The sequence below is a fragment of the Oncorhynchus masou genome, chromosome 32, assembly GCF_036934945.1.
Source record: "Oncorhynchus masou masou isolate Uvic2021 chromosome 32, UVic_Omas_1.1, whole genome shotgun sequence".
NCBI classification, from domain to species: Eukaryota; Metazoa; Chordata; class Actinopteri; order Salmoniformes; family Salmonidae; genus Oncorhynchus; species Oncorhynchus masou.
The window spans coordinates 48,585,694-48,609,502 of NC_088243.1; the positions used below are offsets into that span (position 1 = coordinate 48,585,694).

Consider the following 23,809-nt stretch of genomic DNA (forward strand, 5'->3'; position numbering starts at 1 on the left):
CTTGCTTGGGAATGGCAGCAGGCAGGTTGAGTGCATCTGACCACACATTGATGTGAGGGATTTGGAGGATGGCCTGGTGTCAAGAAGGGCAGCAAGAAGCCACTTCTCTCCAGGAAAAACACCAGGGACAAACTGATATTCTGCAAAAGGTACAAGGATTGGACTGCTGAGGACTGGGGTAAAGTCATATTATCTGATGAATCCCTTTTCCGATTGTTTGGTGCATCCAGAAAAAAGCTTGTGGAGAAGACAAGGTGAGCACTACCATCAGTCCTGTGTCATGCCAACAGTAAAGCATCCTGAGACCATTCATGTGTGGGGTTGCTTCTCAGCCAAGGGGGTGGGCTCACTCACAATTTTGCCTGAGAACACAGCCATGAATAAAGAATGGTACCAACACATCCTCCAAGAGCAACTTCTTCCAACCATCCAGGAACAGTTTGGTGACAAACGATGCCTTTTCCAGCATGATGGAGCACCTTGCCATAAGCCAAAAGTGATAACTAAGTGGCTCGGGGAACAAAACATCCGATATTTTGTGTCCATGGCCAGGAAACTCCCCAGACCTTAATCCCATTGAGAACTTGTGGTCATTCCTCAAGAGGCGGGTGGACAAAATCTAACAAATATAAACAAATAACCACACAATGCGCAACAATAGCATGGCTATATAAATGAGGTGCCCGTGGGCCTCCAGAGTGGCGCAGTGGTCTAAGAAACTGCAGAGGTGCTAGCTGTGCCACACTTTTTGCTAATTTATTACAAATTTAAAATATATATACTTATGTAAATAAGTTATCAGCACCTTTGCTATGAGATTCAGAATTGAGCTCAGGTGCATCCTGTTTCCATTGATCATCCTTGAGATGTTTCTACAACTTGATTGGAGTCCACCTGTGGTAAATTCAATTGATTGGACATGATTTCGAAAGGCACACATCTGCCTATATAAAGGTCCCACAGTTGACAGTGCAAGAGTAAAAACTAAGCCATGAGGTCGAAGGAATTGTCCGTAGAGCTCCGAGACAGGATTGTGTTGTGCCACAGATCTAGGGAAGAGTATCAAAACATTCCTTCAGCTTTGATGGTATCTAACAACGCAGTCGCCATTATTAAATTGGAAGAACTTTGGAACCACCAAGACTTCTTAAAGCTGGCAACTCGGCCAAACTGAGCAATCATGGAAAAAGGGCCTTGGTGAGGGAGTTGACCAAGAACCCAATGGTCACATTGACAGAGTTCCTCTGAGGATGGGAGAACATTCCAGGATGACAACCATCTCTGCAGAACTCCACCAATCAGGCCTTTATGGTCGTGGCCAGACAGAAGCTACTCTTCAGTAATAGGCACTAAAGGACTGATCAAGAAACAAGATCCTCTGGTCTGATGAAATCAAGATTGAACTCTGGCCTGAATATCAAGCTTCACGTCTGGCACCACCCCTACAACCACCCCTATACAACCACCCCTATACTGGCACCACCCCTACAGTGAAGCATGGTGGTTGCAGCATCAAGCTGTGGGGATGTTTCTCAGTGGCAGGGACAGGATAGACTGGCCCAGCCAGAGCCCGGACATGAACCCGATCGACAATCTCTGGAGACCTGAAAATAGCTGTGCAGCAACGCTCCCCATCCAACCTGACAGAGCATGAGGATCTGCCAAGATGCTCTCAATGGTGCAGCTGTAGAAGATCCGAGGGCCCATGACAAAATGTTCAGCCTGAGGGGGAAGAGGTGTTGTCATTCCAACCATGTTGGTGTGTTTGGACCATGATAGGGCCTTAGACGTGGACGCCGAGGAACTTGAAGCTCTCGACCTGCTCCACTACAGCACTGTCGATGTGAATCGGGGTGGGTTCGACCCTCAGTTTCCTGTATTCCATTATAACCATATTTTGTCTTGTTCATATTGAGCGAGAGGTTGTAGTCCTGTCACAACACTGCCAGGTCTCTAACCTCCCTATAAGCAGTCTCATCGTTGTTCAGCCCCGCCACCACCGTGATATTGGCAAACATGGTGTTGAGAGTCGTGCACAGCCACTCAGTCGTAGTAGGTGAACGGAGTGCAGGAGGAGATTACGCATGCACCCGAGGGGCCTCATCCCTCCCTCTACAATTGGACCTGATGGGCTGCCGCCATGTGTTGAGGGTGGGTAACACATCCGCCACACTGACCCTCAATACCTAGTGGCAGCCCATCAGGAAGTACAGGATCCAATTGTAGAGGGAGGGATTCAGTACCATGCACCTTAGTGATGAGCTTGGAGGGCACATTGGAGTTAAATGCTGAGCTGTAGTCAATGACGAGCATTCACAGTTTTCCTTTTGTCCAGGTGGGAAAGGGCAGCGTGGAGTACAATAGAGATTGCATCTGTAGATCTGTTTGAGCAGTATACTAATTGAAGTGGGTCCAGGGTTTCTAGGATGATGGTGTGAGCCATGACAAGCCTTGAGGCATTTGTGAGTGCACGGTGCAATAGGTTACCTTGGCAAAAGTACTGTCTTTCTTGGGCACAGACACTACTATGGTGGTCTGCTTAAAACATGCTGTTATTAGACACGGACAGGGAGAGGTTGAAAATGTCAGTGAAGCCACTTGCCAGCGCATTTGCAAAGTGTCCTGGTAATCCGTCTGGCCCTGCAGCCTTGTGAATGTTAACCTGTTTAAAAAGGTCTTACTCACGTCCGCTAAGGAGAGCATGATCTCAGTCGTCCGGAACAGCTGGTGCTCTCACGTATGGTTCAGAGTTGCTTGCTTCAAAGCTAGCATAGAAGGCATTTAGTTAATCTTTTAGGCTCGAGTTACTGGACAGCTCTCGTCTGGATTTCCCTTTGTCATCACTGATAGTTTGTAAGCCTTGCCACATCCGACGAGGGTCGGAGCCGGTGTAGTTGGATTCGATCTTAGTCCTGTATTGATGCTTTGCCGGTTCAGTAATCAGGAAGATAGCATTATTGTCAGATTTGATAAATGGAGGGCAAGGCAAAGCTTTGTGTAGAGTAAAGGTGATCTTGAGTTGTTTTGCCTCTTGTTGAACATGCTGGTAGAAATGAGCCCAAACTGATTTTAGTATACCTACATAAAATCACTGGCCACTAAGAGGGTTGAGGAAAATATGTTCAGCGGGACCTTTAAGGGACAGGCCATTACCGTCATATGGGCACACGCTTGTCTGATTAAAAAAAAAATATCTCAGATTGCATTGTCATCTCAGCAGCAGACAGTTGCAAACTCAAACATTGAAAAGCAACCTAGCATGTGAACAGAACTATGTAACTGGCCAGGAAACAAGATAATGTCACACTAATAGTCTTTGTCAATTCAACCAAATTCACCATGTGAGATTTGGACATTTGCTCTGTTTAACCACCTGCCAAAGTGGCTGGTGAAATATACATTCTTAGCCTCCAATTACAAAACCTACCCACATAGGGTGTTAACTTCAAACCCTGGTTGCTAGTTGAAAATACCAATCTAGCAATAGAATGTACCAGAGGCCACCAAAATAAAGCTTTGTTCGGCAAACATTTTGGGAATCCGGCTGGCTACTTTTTCTATTTGGCTGGCTACTCCATGCGTTTGTAGAAAACACTGGTTTACCATGTAATGATGTGTACCAGCACTATAATTCGAGTAAATAAAATGTCAGCTGTCAGTACTATATAACAAACTACTACAACAATTACGCTGTCTAACTACCATGTAACAATTTTATGGTCACTTGATGCCAAAGGATTTTCTTTACCCTACTATGAACATCACTTCTTTCCTGAAATTGGCAATTGTCATACCACTATAAGTCTGTGCCCATAGCAGGAATCAGCCTTTCCCTCTTTGAACATTCTTTCTTTCCCTGCCAGATAATGTATAAGACTCAGTGCCATTAAAGTACTCCGCCCTGCCCAGTGAAAGGGGAAAGGTGTGTTGGTATTGACTGCTAAATGGCTGTAAATTAATATGAGGATATGATCCTTGTTGTGCTAGAGGAATAAGAAGAGTCCGCCTTGCACAGTGACAGGAAGGGACAAGGTTTTAGAGACTAACCCGTTCAGAAAGTGCTCAAAGAGATGAAGCTGCCCATCCTTACACACAACCGCCAGCCTCACCGCCTAGGAGAAGGAGAAAAAGCATTAGGCATGTGTGAGATGTCCAGTCCCAAATCACCCACCACAACCTTGCCTTAGACCCCAAACGCACACCCACAGTTTCTAAGGAATGCCTTGAACCAAGGTAGGCACTTATCAGTGAATCAATTTCGGTCAACAGCCCCTTTATTATTTTACAGAGGATACGCTCCATCCCCTCAGATCTCAATCTCACGGCCATTAGGTCAGGGCACAGTGTGGTAAGAAGGGAGTAGACGATGACAATTGAGAAAGCAGGGTGCAGAGTGAGCGAGTGATATAGATTAACTTCCACAGCCAGTGCTCCTGGGTCCCTCACTGGGGGACGTTTGGTAAACTGAAACTTGTTAGGTAAAATGGATCCCTACCCTACCCTACCTCCAGTGAGGCAAGGTTGACTCACCTCTTCCTTGCTGTTGGAAGTGAAGAGGTCAATGTGCTGGGGGTCGGCCGTCAGGGTGAAGGACACCACCGAGTTCATGTCATTGCTGTCCTTCTGGACTTGCCTGAGGGGTGGATAGACAGACATGAAGATGAAGCACACACACCAGCCCAAAGACGAGCCATTTGGCTTTGCTTTTTTCAATTGTAAACTTAACCTTGAGTTCTTGGCAGCAAGTGACCAATACAAATCAATTGAAGACAAAAATATTTGTTAATTAGGGATTTAAAAGTTAACGTTAATAACAATAGGGAAGAAAATATTCACCTTTTTAATTGGTACCTTTATGGGGTGCACTCAAATTCACAACAGTTTAATAAAAATATCAAATGTCACTGCCTATCCTTGCAGGGGTTGCGTTGCTCAACCAGAAAAGGAAAGAAACGCAGATCTAAAAAGTATTTTAGTGTAAATTCTGCTCGGCTTCACTCAGGGTTTGCTCCAAATGATGAATGTAAAAGGTCTAATTCCGTGCTTCAGTTGCACTTCTCCACTTGGAAAATATATTTGCTCTCCTCATTGGATCACGAGATTCTGCTCCAGTACTTTCCAAAATGCAAGATTAAACTTCAAGCAAAACATAAGGAAATGTAGCTGGCACAATTCCTTCTACTATAAACTGTAGAAATATGGCCATGTATCGTTTTGGCAAAAAATACCTTGCCTTTTCATTGTACGCCTATTTATGTGTGTCTATTTATGTGTCCATGCCCCAACAAATTGAGGGCAAAGGCAGGGTGAACTCAATATCAGGAAGGTGTTCTTAATGTTTTATACACTCAGTGTATCAAATATATGGGCAACTGGCCATCTGGAGAGCTCGGCCGCTGTCTAAGAGTCTAAGGCAATGCATGTCAGTGATAGAGGCGTTACTACAGACACCCTGGTTTGAATCCAGGCTGTATTACAACCAGCCGTGATTGGGCGCCCCATAGGGCGGCACAATTAGCCCATCGTCATCCAGGTTTGGCCCGGGTAGCCCATCTTTGTAAAAAAATAAAAAATATTCTTAACTGACTTGTCCAGTTAAATAACAGTTATATATAAAGAAAAAATCATTTGAGCAGACTTTTGAACCAAAATTCCTCAAACACACCAGTGTAACCTTAATGTCCTAAGAGTGGGTCTAAAAAATAAATAAAATAACCTACACACACAGTAACTCTTGTAAGTATTACAATACCATGTGCCTACAACCAAAGTTAAAAAAAATGAAAATATATATATTTTTAAATCCTTTCATTCAACGAATCAGGTATCAAATAGCTATACTTCAAAGCAAGGCAGCTAAGCAGGAGGGCTCTACTGTCATTTTCCAGTGCCAAGTAAGACATGAAGTTAGCCATTTCGTCAAATATGTTCAGGGAACGCGTGATGGATATTTTGACATGCAACATAAAAAACAAATATATTTTTTGCTCTGCATTTGTGTGTATATTTGCCTATGCCACACCATTTACCACCCAAGGGTCGGAACTCAACACATTCTTAGATTGCAAACCAAATATGATATTGCTAGGTAGCCTTGCAACAGATCAAAGATAAATCTAATGTCCTACAACAACAAAAAAATCAATTCGCAGGCCTATACAGTGCATTTGGAAAGAATTCAGACCCCTTGACTTTTCCACATTGTTACATTACAGCCTTATATGGATTAAATTGTTTTTTGACCCTCAATCTACACACAATAATCCATATTAACAAAGTGAATACCAGTTTAAGCTAAAAAAATAACCGAAATACCTTATCAACATAAGTATTCACACCCTTTGCAATGACACTTTAAATTGAGCTCATCCTTTCCATTAAACATCCTTGAGATGTTTCAACAACTTAATTGGAGTCCACATGTGGTAAATTCAATTGATTGGAGAGGATTGTGTCAAGACACAGATCTGGGGAAGGGTACCAAAACATTTCTGCAGCATCGAAGGTCACCAAGAACACATTGGCCACAATCATTCTTCAAATGGAAGAAGTTTGACTCTTCCTAGAGGTAGTCCGCCCAGCTACTGAGCAATAGGGGGAGAAGGGTCAGGGAGATGACAAAGAACCCGATGGCCACAGACAACGCGCCAGAATTCCTCTGTGGCAATGGGAGAAACTTGCAGAAGGACAACCATCTCTGCAGCACTCCACCAATCAGCCTTATATGGTGGCCAGACACAAGCCTCTGCTCAGTAAAAGCCACATGACTGCCCGCTTGGAGTTCGCCGAAAGTCGCTTAAAGGACTGACCATGAGAAACAAGATTCTCTGGTCTTTTGAAACCAAGATTGAGCTCTTTGGCCTGAATGCCAAGCGTCACGAAACCGGTCACCATCCCTACGGTGAAGCATGATGGTGGCAGCGTCATGCTGTGGGGATGTTTTTCAGCAGCAGGGACCTGGAGACTAGTCAGGACTGAGGGAAAGATGAACAGAGTCAAGTAGAGAGAGATCCTTGATGAAAACCTGCTCCAGATCGCCCAGGACCTCAGACTGGGGTGAAGGTTCACCTTCAAACAGGACAACAACCCGAAGCACACAGCCAGGACAACGCAGGAGTGGCTTCGGGATAAGTCTCTGAACGTCCATGAGTGGGCCCAGCCAGAGACCAGACACAAACCCGATCGACCATCTCTGGAGAGGCCTGAAAACAGCTGCAAAGCGCCACGCCCCATCCAACCTGAAAGAGGTTGCAAGGATCTGCAGAGAAGAATGGGAAAAACTCCCCAAATACAGGTGTGCCAAGCTTGTAGCGTAATACCCAAGAAGGCACGAGACTGTAATCTCTGCCAAGGGTGCTTCAACAAAGTACTGAGTGAAGTGCCTGAATACTTATGTAGATGTGATGACATTTTTTTTATCAATTTGAAAACATTTCTAAAAACATGTTTTGCTTTGTCATTATAAGGTAAGTGTGTGTAGATTGATGAAGGGGAAGACGATGTAATTGTTTTTAGAATAAGGCTGTAACGTAACAAAATGTGGAAAAAGTCGAAGGGTCTGAATACTTCCGAATGCACTGAAAAGGCTACTAGATTCACCGTAAATGCCGTGCACGGCTCAGTTCCGCTAGCGCTTCATCTCAAATATATATATTCTTTAGTGGTATCATTGCCTCTATATCATTGCCTCTATCAAAGCTGACAATATTAATTGGGATTGGAGCAGCATTTTCACTTTTGGATGAAAAGCGTGCTCAGAGTAAATTGCCTGCTCCTCAGTCCCAGATGCTAATATATGCATATTATAAGTAGTATTGGATAGAAAACACTGAAGTTTCTAAAACTGTTTGAATGATGTCTGTGAGTATAACAGAACTTGTATGGCAGGCAAAAACCCGAGAAAAAAATCCAACCAGGAAGTGGGAAATCTGAGGTTTGTAGTTTTTCAACTCAGCCGTTTTGAAGATACAGTGGGAGATTGGTCATCTCGCACATCCTACGGCTTCCACTAGATGTCAACAGTCTTTAGAACGTTGTTTCAGGCTTCTACTGTGAAGGGGGGCTGAATGAGAGGGGAATGAGTCAGAGGTCTGCCAGCAGCCACGAGCTCGTGATGCGTGGTAATGTGAAAGTTACCCCGGGGTTCCATTGCTTTTCTACAGACAAAGGAATTCTCCGGTTGGGACATTATTGAAGATTTATGATAAAAACATCCTAAAGATTGATTCTATACTGCGTTTGATATGTTTCTATGACCAGTAATAACTTTTTGGACTTTTCGTCCGACCTTTCCGCTGGACTTGCACGCGCATTTGGATTTGTTTACCAGGCGCCCTAACAAAAGTAGCTATTTGGACATAAATGATGGACATTATCGAACAAATCAAACATTTGTGGAACTGGGATTCCTGGGAGTGCATTCTGATGAAGATCAAAGGTAAGTGAATATTTAAAATGTTATTTCTGACTTTTTTTTTATCCGACACAGCGGTTGCATTAACCTCTCTGGGAAACCCGACGCGCTAGCATCCCACCTTGCCAACAATAAATTCAAATGCGCTACGCCAAATGCTAATAGCACTCGTTAAAACTCAAATGTTCATTAAGGATGATGCAAATTTTCGCATCTTTTTGTAAAGAAATCGCACAACATTTCAACGTCCTGCTACTCATGCCAGGAATATAGTATATGCATATGATTAGTATGTGTGCATAGAAAACACTCTGACGTTTCTAGAACTGGTTCAATGGTGTCTGTGACTATAACAGAACGAGTTCCGTGGTCAAAATTGCCAGAAAACCTGGTCAATAAATCGACGGAGAAAAAAATCAATCCGCCAGTCTATGTATTGTCTATTGGAAAATACTTAAGGATGGGATTACAGTTCCTACAGCTTCCACACGATGTCGCCAGTGTTGTGATTTCGATTCAACTAAATCCTTGGTCATCTGAGTAATAGCCACATCCGGTTGTCAAGTCCACAGCTGTAAACAATGGAACCGGAAAAGTTAGTTACGTTTCCCAGACTCGTGCTTATTGAATACAGATCGCCCCGTGATCAATTTGATCGTTTATTAACGTTTAGTAATACCTAAAGTTGGATTACAGAAGTAGTTTGAAGTGTTTTGTCAAAGTTTATAGGCAACTTTTTTAATTTAAAAAAATAACGTCGCATTTAAAAAATGTGTTTTTACTGGATCTGACAGTGTTCATAAATTGACATTTTGGGTATACAAGGACCGATTTAATCGAAAAAAAAAGACCCAATTGTGATGTTTATGGGACATGTAGGAGTGCCAACAAAGAACCTCGTCAAAGGTAATGAATGTTTTATATTTTATTTCTGCGTTTTGTGTAGCGCCGGCTACGCTAATTCCTTTGTTTTACGTCCCCTTCTGGTATTTCGGCGTGTTGCCTGCTATCAGATAATAGCTACTCATGCTTTCGCCGAAAAGCATTTTACAAATCTGACTCGTTGGCTTGATTCACAACGAGTGTAGCTTGAATTGACTACCCTGCGTGAATTTTAATGAACGTTTGAGTTTTAACGAGTGCTATTAGCATTTGGCGTAGCGCATTTGCATTTATTGTTGGCAGGGGGTGCGGTTGCGTCCCGGGTGGGCCAGAGAGGTTAAGTAGAAGTCTCTTTAATTCTGTGAATAACATTTGTATCTTTTATCAATCTTTAATATGAGTATGTCTGTAAATTGAAGTGGCTCTCTGCAAAATCACTGCATGTTTTGGAACTACTGAACATAACACACCAATGTAAAATGAGAATTTTGGATATAAATTTGCACTTTATCGAACAAAACATACATGTATTGTGTAACATGAAGTCCTATGAGTGTCATCTGATGAAGATCAAAGGTTAGTGGTTAATTTTCATCTCTATTTGTGCTTTTTGTGACTACTGTCTTTAGCTGGAAAAAATGGCTGTGTTTTTCGGTGAGTTGGTGGTGACCTAGCATAATCGTTTGTGGAGCTTTCGCTGTAAAGCCTATTTGAAATCAGACACTGTGGCTGGATTAACGAGAATGTTATCTTTAATGGTGCCTAATACTTTTATGTTTAAGAAATTTGATTTATGAGATGTCTGTTGATTTGTACTCGGCGCCCTGCAATTTCATTGGCTGTTGGCGAGAACTCCATTCCCAGACAGGTTAACAGTACTTGTTTTAATAACTGTCTTCCCAACAATTATACTGAACAAAAATATAAATACAACACTAAGTAAAATTGTTGTGAGTTACAGTACAATCAGTCAACTGAAGTAAACTCATTAGGCCCCAATCCATAGATTTCACATAACTGGGCAGGGGTGCAGTCATGGGTGGAAAGGGTAGCAAGAGTGAGAGCCAGCAGAGCAACAGGGACAGGGCAGATATTGTCATTGCAGGAAACAGGTTAATGCACATTAATGTAGACCAAAAAATGGTTTTCAAAGCCAAATATCTACAGGAACGTTGTGAAGCCTAATCACTGACATAAGCAAAATTGCTTCCGAAAGAGGGCAATGTCTTTGTAGGTCATTTTCACTTTATCAACCCAGTTGTAGTTAGTGTTGTCTATCAAACTGTATAGGCCACCTTGTTCTCTCCTCTGGCAACAGCCTGACTCACACCGGCACACGCACTTGACGTAAACAGAGGCGCACATGTCGATAGCTTTAACATCTTCATAGTGCACCTCAAGTATTATTTTATGTTAAATTTTGTAGATTATTTTTGCCGCAGGAGCAACAATTAAGATGAGGCACAATGTAATGGAAGCACTAATTATCTCTGCCACATGTTTAAATACCTTTGAAAGTGAAATGTAAGACTTAAGACCTCTAAATCAGAGTTTAAGAAAGACTAAGGACCTGCAGACTTAAACATTGGGAGAACTTTGATACAGATGATTGTTTCTATGTCCCATACAAAGCATGCCTGTAACCCAATGAACTGCTTTTCAAATCTTTTAGGCCAAATTCATTCATAGCGATTAATATCGATTAAATACAGAAACTCAAGCAATTATTTGTGACTAATTATTTTTAGATCATTTGACAGCCCTATTCTTTAAAGAATCAGGCTGTCGAGACAAATGACAGGTCTCATTTACAAAGGAGCTCCTTCAAACAAGTCACTTCAAATCACATGCAACACAATAAAACAACCCCAGTGTATAATGGATCTACTGAGGAAAGCATTATGGCGGTTCATTCTCACCACACGCTGATGAGTCTGTCGTGGGCCGCCCCGGACAGGAAGTAGAGGCCATTGCTGTCCGGGGACGCGTGGTGGCGAAGCGCATGTTCGTCACGGCTGTGGAGTGACCTGTGAACTTCTGATGAAAACAAGTGGGAGTTAGACATCTTAAAGACGGGGGGGGGGGTTTAATAATCTCCTCCTCCTAGAGGTAATCGCTGTTCTGGAACGTGTTCATTAGGACACAACAGAAAATGTTCTGCAACGAAGAGGCTTTCTTATCGGCCAACTCCAGGTACTACCTCTGCATTTCTGTTTTGTTACCTACTGAACACGACCCAAATCTGACAATTCTGGAACAGTACTAGGGTGGTATCACTCCCACAATTTGTCAACCAAGACTCTTCAGTTCTTTCGGCCAATCGGTTGGTTGAAATTTTAAAATATGTATTTTTCCAAGTATAGACAACCTGTTTGAATAAAACCAACTCTATGTACCGCAATTTCTGGACTATTAAGCGCACCTGAATATAAACCGCACCAACTGATTTAAAAATATATATATGTATTTTGTACATAAATAAGCCGCACATGTCTATAAGCCGCAGGTGCCTACCGGTACATTGAAACAAATGTACTTTTCACAGCCTTTAACCTCTGGCCCACCCGACACGCTAGCGTCCCACCTTGCCAACAATAAATGCAAATGCGCTACGCCAAATGCTAATAGCACTCGTTAAAACTCAAACGTTCATTAAAACTCACATGCAGGGTACTCAATTCAAGCTACACTCGTTGTGAATCTAGCCAACGAGTCAGATTTGTAAAATGCTTTTCGGCGAAAGCATGAGAAGCTATTATCTGATAGCATGCAACACGCCGAAATTCCAGAAGGGGACGTAAACAAAGAAATTAGCGTAGCCGGCTCTAAACAAAATGCAGAAATAAAATATAAAAGATTCATTACCTTTGACGAACTTCTTTTTTGGCACTCCTATATGTCCCATAAACATCACAATTGGGTATTTTTTTTCGATTAAAATCGGTCCTTGTATACCCAAAATGTCTATTTATGAAGACCGCCAGATCTAGGAAAAACACCGTTTTTAAGCGCAACGTTATTTTTTTTAAATTAGAAAGTTGCCTATAAACTTTGACAAAACACTTCAAACTACTTCTGTAATCCAACTTTAGGTATTAGTAAACATTAATAAACGATCAAATTGATCACGGAGCGATCTGTATTCAATAGGCACAAGTTTGGAGAACGTAGCCAGCTTTTCCGGTTCCATTTTTCACAGCTATGGACCTGAAAACCGGATGTGGCTATTACTCAGATGACCAAGGATTTAGTTGAATCGAAATCACCACACAGGCGACATCGTGTGGAAGCTGTAGGAACTGTAATCCCATCCTTAAGTATTTTTCCTTCCAATAGACAATACATAGACTGGCGGATTGATTTTTTCTCCGTCGATTTTGTGATCAGGTTTCCTTGCTATTTTGACCACGGAACTCGTTCTGTTATAGTCACAGACACCATTGAACCAGTTCTAGAAACGTCAGTGTTTTCTATGCACACATACTAATCATATGCATATACTATATTCCTGGCATGAGTAGCAGGACGTTGAAATGTTGCGCGATTTTTAACAGAATGTTGAAAAAAGTAGCCTGATCTCTAAGACGAAATACATCTTGTAACAAAAATAGGCTTTAACGAAATGGCTTGTAACATAAATTAAACAGTAGCCTACCAAGAAAGTCATTGGCACTGTCTTCCTCCTACTGTGCACTGAAACCACTGAAGTCATCTCCTTCGGTGTCGGAGTTGAATAGCCCCAGAATTGCTTCATCCGATGTTGGATCGTTTTCATTGTCGCTCTCGTCACTTTCATCCGGAGGCAAATTCCCCGCTGAACTGCCCTCAACAACACGCAGCAGTCCAGCCTTTCGAAACCTATTGATGATAGTGGATTTTTTGACAATGCTCCACGCTGTCAGGACCCACTGGCAGACTTGACCATAAGTGGCTCTTCGCATGCGGCCCGTTTTAGTGAAGGATTTCTCCCCACTTGTCATCCAAGCCTCCCACTGAACACGGAGCGACACCTTAAATGCACGATTTACACTGATGTCGAGTGGCTGCAAATACTTTGTTGTGCCCCCAGGAATCACAGCTGGAATTGAGTTTGTCCTCTTGATGGCTTCTTTCACAGAATCTGTTATGTGGGCACTCATGCTGTCCAACACGAGCAATGCCTTGTTCTTGTGAACAAATCCTCCCGGTCGCTTGCCGTAACACTCCGTATGCCATTCAGGCATTAGGCCTTCCGTCATCCATCCTTTCTTGTTGAATTTCATAACAATTCCTCTCGGGAACCTTTCTTTTGGCATCGTCATGCGTTTAAAAAATATCAACATCGGTGGAAGCCTTTCTCCCGATGCCGTGCAGCTCAGAACACAGGTGAAGTGCGTTTTTTCATGCCCAGTTGTTTTCAGCGTGACGGATGTTTCGCCTTTCCTGTTGACAGTCCGTGTGAGAGGCAGGTCAAACGTCAGTGGAACCTCATCCATATTTATGATGTCGTGCGGGCAGATGGAATGCTCCTCTATCTTTGCATCAGTGAATTTGCGGAAGTTTGAAACTTTTTCCTCGTAGTCGGGAAGGAGCTGCTGACACAGACTCGTCCGTACCCTGATGGACAGGCCTTTACGTCTCATAAATCTTAGACACCACGATGGTCCACCTCTAAAACCCTCAAACTTCATTGCGGCGGCGATTGTTTTGGCTTTCAGTCGGATCTGCACAGTTGAAACACCTCGGCCGTCTGCCCTCTGTGTGTTGACCCAGTCTTCAAGCTCATTTTCTAGTTTGGGCCATCTGCTTTTCTTCCCTCTGAAAGCTTTTGTTGTCTTTTTGTACTGAGTCAGTTACTCACGCTGCTGTTTCCAACGTCTTATCGACTCAAAGGCCAAGCTCCCATGCAACAGCTCCATTTCCTTTTCCAACAGCCAGATCGTTCGCCTTCAACTTCAAAGCTGCATCATATGCATTTCTTCGTGTCTTTGCCATGATGAGGGTGACAAAACGACTACCGTAATCAGAATGATGGGAAGTTTGAGCGTGCTCGATTTACGTCACATTATGTGACGGTGCTCAGTTTTTTGGCGGCATGAATCTTGTGAAAGCGGGAAAAATCCATAAATTAGCCGCGTCATTGTATAAAACGCAAGGTTCAAAGCGGGGAAAAAAAGTAGCGGATTATAGTCCGGAAATTACGGTAGGCTACTGAGTTTGTATTATGCTTTAAGCACTGCAATTCAAAGTGACAAATTAATCAAAAAGGAGCCTGAGATAAATATAACCTAACCAGAAGAAAAACAACGTGCTCCCAACCCAAACCTCCTCCCGCTGCTGGTCTTAGCACACTGCCATTACGCTCCTGAAGTTGCCGGCAATTGGTTATAGCAGCAGTTCGCAACCATGTCCATTCGGAATGCCAATATATCTTACCATTTATACTGATCTGCGTGCCAGCACGAGGAACAATAAAAATAATCTTAAAATCAATTTCATATGGTTAATCAATTCTAAATTAAAATGATACTTCAATATATATATTTTTTTTTAATTATTGCCAATATGTAAAAATAGCCTACATAAAAGTCAACAAATAACACCAGTCTGCAGGTTAAAAAAAAATCCAGACAAAAATATCCTACAAATCACATTGCCTACACAAGGCCTGTCTGCAAGGAACTTGAAACATTGTATTTGCACAAGGGATAAGCGATCAAGTAATCCTATTTTGACATTTCCACCGGATCAGAGTATGACATTTTTTACCTCTTTCACATTGAGTGGTTATCAGAAGGGAGAGAGCTGGAAAATATTAAATAGGCTAAGTTGAGGAACTATTGTGTCATTCTCAAATGGATGTAAAAAAATAAAAATATTAATAAAAAAAAACAGCTCATTGGTGATGTGAGTTAAATCAGAAATAGTATCAGATCCTTACTCTAGATGGACAGGAGCACTCCAAAATAAGACAACACATTGTTGCCATCCCCACGGCATAAGCAATTGTTTACTCCACTTTTATTTTATACACTGCTCAAAAAAATAAAGGGAACACAATGTAACTCCAAGTCAATCACACTTCTGTGAAATCAAACTGTGCACTTAGGAAGCAACACTGATTGACAAATGTCACATGCTGTTGTGCAAATGGAATAGACAACAGGTGGAAATTATAGGCAATTAGCAAGACACCCCCAATAAAAGGAGTGGTTCTGCAGGTGGTACCACAGACCACTTCTCAGTTACTATGCTTCCTGGCTGATGTTTTGGTCAGTTTTGAATGCTGGCGGTGCTTTCACTCTAGTGGTAGCATGAGACGGAGTCTACAACCCACACAAGTGGCTCAGGTAGTGCAGCTCATCCAGGATGGCACATCAATGCAAGCTGTGGCAAGAAGGTTTGCTGTGTCTGTCAGCGTAGTGTCCAGAGCATGGAGGCGCTACCAGGAGACAGGCCAGTACATCAGGAGACGTGGAGGAGGCCGTAGGAGGGCAACAACCCAGCAGCTACCTCCGCCTTTGTGCAAGGAGGAGCACTGCCAGAGCCCTGCAAAATGACCTCCAGCAGGCCACATTTGCATGTGTCTGCTCAAACGGTCAGAAACAGACTCCATGAGGGTGGTATGAGGCCCCGGCGTCCACAAGTGGGGGTTGTGCTTACAGCCCAACACCGTGCAGGACGTTTGGCATTTGCCAGAGAACACCAAGATTGGCAAATTCGCCACTGGCGCCCTGTGCTCTTCACAGATGAAAGCAGGTTCACACTGAGCACGTGACAGACGTGACAGTCTGGAGACGCCGTGGAGAACGTTCTGCTGCCTGCAACATCCTCCAGCATGACCAGTTTGGCGGTGGGTCAGTCATGGTGTAAGGTGGCATTTCTTTGGGGGGCCGTACAGCCCTCCATGTGCTCGCCAGAGGTAGCCTGACTGCCATTAGGTACAGAGATGTGATCTTCAGACCCCTTGTGAGACCATATGCTGCGGTTGGCCCTGGGTTCCTACTAATGCAAGACAATGCTAGACCTTATGTGGCTGGAGTGTCAGCAGTTCCTGCAAGAGGAAGGCATTGATGCTATGGACTGGCCCGTCCGTTCCCCAGACCTGAATCCAATTGAGCACATCTAGGACATCATGTCTCGCTCCATCCACCAATGTCACGTTGCACCAGACTGTCCAGGAGTTGGAGGTTGCTTTCGTCCAGTTCTGGGAGGAGATCCCTCAGGAGACCATCCACCACCTCATCAGGAGCATGCCCGGGCGTTGTAGGGAGGTCATACAGGCACGGAGGCCACACACAATACTGAGCCTCATTCTGCCTTGTTGTAAGGACATTACATCAAAGTTGGATCAGCCTGTTGTGTGGTTTTCCACTTTAATTTTGAGTGTTACTCCAAATCCAGACCTACATAGGTTGAAAATTTTGATTTCCATTGATCATTTGTGTGATTTTGTTATCAGCCCATTCAACCATGTAAAGAAAAAAGTATGTCATTCATTCAGATCTAGGATGTGCTATTTTAGTGTTCCCTTTATTTTTTTGAGCAATATATATCACTGCACCGCAATTTGTTTTTACATACAGTACCAGTCAAAGTTGACAAGTACTCATTTTTACTATTTTCTACATTGTGGAATAATAGTGAAGACATCAAAACTGAACACATAGAATCATGTAGTAACCCCAAAAAATGGTGTTAAATCAAAATATATTTTATGTTTGAGATCATTCTTAGTAGCCACCCTTTGCCTTGATGACAGCTTTGCACACTCTTGGCACTCTCAACCAACTTCATGAGGTCGTCACCTGGAATGCATTTCCAACAGTCTTGAAGGAGTGCAAACACGCTAAGCACTTGTTGGCTGTTTTTTATTCACTCCGCGGTCCAACTTTTCCCAAACTGTTTCAATTGGGTTGAGGTCGGGTGATTGTGGATGCCAGGTCATCTGATGCAGCACTCCATCACTCTCCTTCTTGGTCAAATAGCCCTTACACAGCATGGTGGTGTTAGGTCATTGTCGTATCACTGCAGAATGCTGTGGTTGCCATGCTGGTTATTCGTGACTTGAATTCTAAATAAATCTGACTGTCACCAGCCAAGCACCCCCACACCACCTGCTCCATGGTGGAAACCACATATACGGAGATCATCTTTTCACCTATAGAGTCTCACAAAGACAGCGGTTGGAACCAAACAAATTTTTACATTTCTCCACCTGTCTAATATCCATTGCTCGTGTTTCTTAGCCCAAGCAAATTGTCTTATTGGTGTCCTTTAATGGTTTCTTTGCAGTAATTTGACCGTGAAGGCCCGATTCACAGTCTCCTCTGAACAGTTGATGTTGAGATGTGTCTGTTACTTGAACTCTGAAACATTTATTTGTGTTCATGTCTTAAAGTAATGGACTGCCATTTATTTATGTTTGCTTATTTGTGTTCTTGCCATAATATGGACTCTGTAACCAAAAAGGAGACATACATTTCAAAACAATATTTAATTAATTACTGCAGTAATGGAGCTTGTCAACAAACCGCACGTAAATGAGTCGTTGAGAGCCCAACGACAAGAGATACCATGGCCTTTTATAACAAAAACACACCCCCATCAGTCTACATGACAGATGTATGGAATGGGTAACAGGGTTAGGATTTGTATATTACTACCTGCTGTGAATTGTTAAGAATATGCTGTACAAACTGTCCTTATTGTGTAGAGACCATGGTCTGGCCCCAGAATCATCTCTTCGTGGCACCCAAGTAGAGAAAATTTAACTTAAGGCACACCTGTAAATTGAAATGAAAGTCCAGGTGACTACCTCATGAAGCTGGTATTAAATATTTGGATTTGCTTTACACTTTTGTTTACTACATGATCCCATGTGTTATTTCATGGTTGTGATGTCTTCACTATTATTAAACAATGTAGTATACAAAAACAAAGAAAAAACCCTGGAATGGGTACTGTAACTATTAAGCTCCGTCATGGTCTGGAGAGGCGTGTCACAGCATCATCGGACTGGGCTTGTTGTCATTGCAGGCAATCTCAACGCTGTGTGTTACAGGGAAGACATCCTCTTCCCTCATATGGTACCCTTCCCGCAGGCTCATCCTGACATGACAATGCCACCAGCCATACTGCTGTCACAGTTGACAGTGCATGTCAGAGCAAAAACCAAGCCATGGTGTTTAAGAAATTGTCCGTACATCTCCGAGACAGGATTGTGTCAAAACATCTGGGCAAGGGCACCATTATTTTCTTTTTCAGCATTGAAGGTCCTCAAGAACACAGTGGCCTCCTCCATTCTTACACGGAAGAAGTTTGGAACCACCAAGACTCTTCATAGAGCTGGCCGCCCAGCCAAACTGAGCAATCGGGGGAGAAGAGCCTCGGTCAGAAAGGTGACCAAGAACCCGAGGGTTCAGAGTTCCTCTGTGGAGATGGGAGAACCTTCCAGAAGGACAACCATCTGTGGCACTCCACCAATCAGGCCTTTATGATGGAGTGGCCAAGAGGAAGCCACTCCTCAGTAAAAGGAACATGACAGTACACTTGAAGTTTGCCAAAAGACACCAAATGGACTGTCATACCATGAAACAAAATGCTCTTGTCTGATGAAACCAAGATACACTTTTTGGACAGAAAGCCAAAAGTCACATCGGGAAGAAACCTGGCACCTCCCTACAGTGAAGCATGGGTGGCAGCATCATGCAGTGGAGATGTTTTTCAGCGGCAGAGACTGGGAGACTAGTCAGGATCGAGAAAAAGATGAACGGAGCAAAGTACAAAAATCCTTGATGAAAACCTGCTCAGTAGCACTCAGGACCTGAGACAGGGGCGAAGGTTCACCTTCCAACAGGACACCGACCCTAAGAACACAGCATAGACAACGCAGGAGGCTTCAGGACTTGTCAATGAAAGTCCTTGAGTGGCCTTGCCAGAGCCTGGACTTGAACCCTATCGAACATCTCTGGAAAGACCTGAAAATAGCTGTGCAGCAGCGCTCCCCATCCAACCTGACAGAGCTTGGGGGGATCTGCAGAGAAGAATGGAAGAAACTCCCCAAATACAGGTGTGCCAAGCTTGTCGTCATACCCAAGCAGACTTGAGGCTGTAATCACTGCCAAAGTACTGAGTAAATGGTCTGAAAATATGTACATTTGAACATTTTTTTTTTACATTTTCAAAAATGTCTAACCCCCGTTATTCCTTTGTCATTATGGGGTATTGTATGTAGATTAAACAGGGAAAAAAAACAATTATGCATTTTTGAAGGATGTAAAAAAAAATGTGGATAAAGTCTAGGTGTTTGAATACTGTCCAAATGCACTGTAAAATTAACTAAAAGGTGAGGATAGGACCCTTGGTGTCAGTTCCCCTGGACAGTATCATGATGAATTCATGTGAATGAGGTCCATGTCACTGCTGGACAGGTCCCACTAACTTACCCGGTACACCTCCTTGGTCTTGAGGTCCCACATCTTGATGGTCTGTCCCGCTGAGAGCAGCAGTTTGCCATCAGGACTCACGCACAGACTGGTCACTGACGCACGGTCCGCCTTCCACTTACTGTTGAGAAAATTGACAATTAATGAGTCTTCCATAAAATAAAGAAACCATTCCTTCCGCCATATTGTTTATTGACGAGAGTGGGCGAGAGAAAAGATAGGATTGGGGTGTCAATGGGCAGGGGACAGGTTTGCTGGGGGGAGGCGGCAATTACAGCTACACCACCCAAGGCAAAGGTTTACGAAATTCTAAATCACCAAGTGCATTGATACAGATGCACAACTTATCTATTCTTCCCGATGCTTTGATTCCTCTGGGACATTTGCCTTTGTAAGCAGTCTGTTACCCACTGTTCTATACTTTACACCAAGTTTCACCTGACCTAACCAGGTCTAATGGCCTTTGAGTGGCTAGACCAATGTTTTTCTTTTTCTCCTGGATATCGAAATTTACACAAGTTAGAAATATCAGGTTGACGCACCATAACAGATTTCAAATGCACTTTGATTGTGAATGTAGTCTGGTATTAACTAACTGATTCCTACAGCGAGGGAAACCTGTGGTGGAGGACAGACCTTTAAACTCCTAAAAAGGTGTTACTGCTAAGCCATAGACTATCGCAGAGAAATACCTTCTGAATTTAGACCACTTTGAGTGACTGATTTCTACAAACACAGAAAGTGAAGGTACCCACCAGCGGGTCTTGCTTGTCTGCAGGTCCCACTCTACGATGTAGGAGTCATCTGAGCCGCTGTAGAGCAGGCTGTCCTCGGGGTGCCACTCAACACAGTTCACTCCCTTATTGTGACCTCCATCCTGGGAAGGAGCAAAGGTCAAATATGAGCATTAATAATGTGAGAGAACATTTCACACCAAATAAATTCATACGGTATACAGTTTGGATAAAGACTGTATCAGACATTTCACTAATAACTATATATTACCTGAGATGCAAGGTTGGTGACAAAAAAGTTATTGTGAAGTTAGAAAACAAATCCCATGACTGTAAATGAACGCATCATACAGGGACATATTTTCAAAGAAATATCTCTTGAAAAGTTAAGGGCTGACAAGCTAAACAATTAGGGACTGTGTCAACAATGGACAAATACTAGGCTTTTCTTGCTTGGAATTTTTCTTTAAGTCGATCTCAGCTCAATTGTCTGGGGCCAAGTAAACCTCCCCATTCATGTAAGAAAGTCATGACCATCATGATTTTAGGGGAAATTATGATTTTGTACATGTATTAAAATGAGTGTGGGCAATTCCAGTCCCCTTGCTTAGAAGATGTGGGGTCCTCCCCGGGATAATTGATATGTTGAAGGACTGAGAAGCTAAGTTCTGGTGACTTAGACATTACACTCAAGTTTCCAAATAAAAGGACGTGGACACCATCTAAAACATAAATTCCACCTCCAGAAAAGTGCCCAATAACTAACTATTAAAATTATGAACTTATTGTAAACATATTGGACGATGCATGGGCCATTTCAGGGGTATTCAACTCTTAACCTATAAGATCAGGGGCCTGCTGCTTCTGCCCTACCGAATAATGAATTGCAGAGCTGGTGTCCCAGGTCTAATTCAGACCCTGATTTTAAGGGAACAATGAAATTGTCGCCAATCTACACTGACAAAAAAAATAACCTCTCAAAAATGCATTTCATAGAAATCCATCGCAGTAACAGAACTTTAACCCGTGACTTGTCACTGCAGTCTTCTATAATACATATTTTTCAAGTACCATGTTCAACCACAAAGTCAAATCAAATCAAATGTATTTATATAGCCCTTCGTACATCAGCTGATATCTCAAAGTGCTGTACAGAAACCCAGCCTAAAACCCCAAACAGCAAGCAATGCAGGTGTAGAAGCACAGTGGTTAGGAAAAACTCCCTAGAAAGGCCAAAACCTAGGAAGAAACCTAGAGAGGAACCAGGCTATGTGGGGTGGCCAGTCCTCTTCTGGCTGTGCCGGGTGGAGATTATAACAGAACATGGCCAAGATGTTCAAATGTTCATAAATGACCAGCATGGTCGAATAATAATAGTCAACCATTTAGTTGCATTGCGCAAGCAACATTGAGCTGAATAAGACTTTTGGTACTTCCCAAATTGGCAATGAAAGTCATGCTACATCCCAGACCTTACCAGTGTGCAGTGCAGTGTCCCCTTCACTGCGCTGTAAATTATAATGCTGCCCGCCACCGTTCCCAGAGCCAACAGATCCGCCAAATCCTCCACATGCCCTGCCTCTGATTTCCTCTTCTTCCTCAGAGGTCCCTCCTGAAGTAAAATAATACAGTTTAAGTCAATCACGTTTTATTGACTGACACAGGACTTCAGTTTTCCTTTTCTGTTTCGAAGGCCTCGTCTATGGGTGGTCTGAATTTCCATAGCGTCGAAGTTTAAACCTTGAATTAACAAGAATCCGAAATAATGAGACTAGACTACAACATCAAAAGCATCTGCTAAATCACAAAAGTATATTGTTGTCAAAGACGTATGGTCACAAATCCCACAATGTCATATGTAGACAATTGGCTAGCATCTAGCTACACTTTTAGATGTAAAAATGTATCCTACCTAGAACTACAATGGGTTATTTGGTTCTTTCCGGTTCCAGGAACACTTCTCAACAAATAATTAGTTGGATTTAAAGGTTGAACAACAAAATGTGTTTTCCTACCGGTTGTTCTTAGAGTTTATAGTGACAATTTAAGACCAGGAACATTGGCCGTTGAATGCTGATTGAGGGTACAATGCACTTTGTCATGCATACTTAAGGTAAATTGTCAGTGCTTAAAGAAATTGTCAAATCAAATGTATTTACAAGGCCCGTTTTACACGTGGAGTCAAACGTATTTTGTAAAACTCAATGCTATTAAAATAATTACGTCAGTCGTGTATTGTTCTGTGTTTACCGCTAACTTCTATAAAGTAAACCATTGTGGTAAAAATGATATGGAATTCTCAATCTGCGTCATATACGGTGAATTGCTAACTAGAGGAGCTAACCTAACTAGGTACAGTTACCCTTTACGGTTCGCTAACGAGATAGCTAGCTACATTTAACGTGTTCGTATTTGAAATAAATTCCTTATTACTGGTGGTCCCTATATACATTTGTTAAACTGAAAAATCCCTTTTAGGTAAGAATCATGACATCTTTTAAAAAGAGACCTGTGGTAATTTTTTGGGGCGACCACCACGTGCAAAAAACATGTGCGGTCCTACAGTCGGATTGTTGCTGTAACGGACTTTAGCTCGCTGCTAACGAAGCTAACATGGTAAGTACTTTGCTACGCAGTCCACACAGCATAATGGTAAACGACTAAAGATGATACTTCACAAGTATACATCTAATAAAGTAAATATTTTCATAAAGACATTTTATCAAGTTATTACAAAGTGATCTCCTAGCAGGCTCACCCGGGCCTATGGCTATGCATCGCCCAAACATACCTTGGCGATTCGGCATGGTCCCCAAACTATGCAGGTACAAGTGGCACTCAAGTGGGCTGAAGGCACGTATTCTTGATGAAGTATTTTACTATCTGTGTTCCATATACGGAGCCTGCCATCTTGGGCAAATGAAGCTAGGTATTGGCGTGATTTTGGCGAGAAAACGCAGGGTAGACGCAACGAAGAATTGCATCCACCGTCCGCCATTATTGAAGCAATGTCTGCGTTACTTGCCAAGAACCACGTGTTATCATCCACCGAGCAGGCGCGTTGGCGCATCAGTTTCATTGGTTACTGTGAGATAATTGGGGCGTGGTTAAAATGATAGAAATTGGAACGTTGGAACCCCTAACCATGGCAATTTGTCTGTTAAACTCATGGGTACGTTCTCAATGGCTGCCTGGTAATGTAGAATGTTAATTCAATGGACGCTAACTGATGTGCAACTGATGTGCAATGGAATGTATTTTTTGTAACGGCAATTGAGTTCATTCAACAAATCACATTACAGGGTGTACTTCCTGCTTTTAGTTCTATGGTTCTTCGATATTACTTCCTGCTT

General features: G+C 42.7%; 1 protein-coding gene across 1 annotated transcript in view; it reads right to left on the reverse strand.

Moving 5' to 3' along the window:
* LOC135526150 (WD repeat-containing protein 43-like) overlaps nucleotides 1-23,477 on the reverse strand; it is a 54,901-nt gene extending 31,424 nt beyond the window's left edge. Inside the window, 8 exon segments of the mRNA XM_064954282.1 lie at nucleotides 4,048-4,112; nucleotides 4,531-4,633; nucleotides 11,215-11,278; nucleotides 11,281-11,332; nucleotides 19,723-19,843; nucleotides 20,478-20,599; nucleotides 21,934-22,068; nucleotides 23,248-23,477. Of these exon segments, the coding sequence (XP_064810354.1) occupies nucleotides 4,048-4,112; nucleotides 4,531-4,633; nucleotides 11,215-11,278; nucleotides 11,281-11,332; nucleotides 19,723-19,843; nucleotides 20,478-20,599; nucleotides 21,934-22,068; nucleotides 23,248-23,454 (869 nt within the window). The 5' untranslated portion in view covers nucleotides 23,455-23,477.
* Between the last annotated feature and the right edge of the window lie 332 nt (nucleotides 23,478-23,809).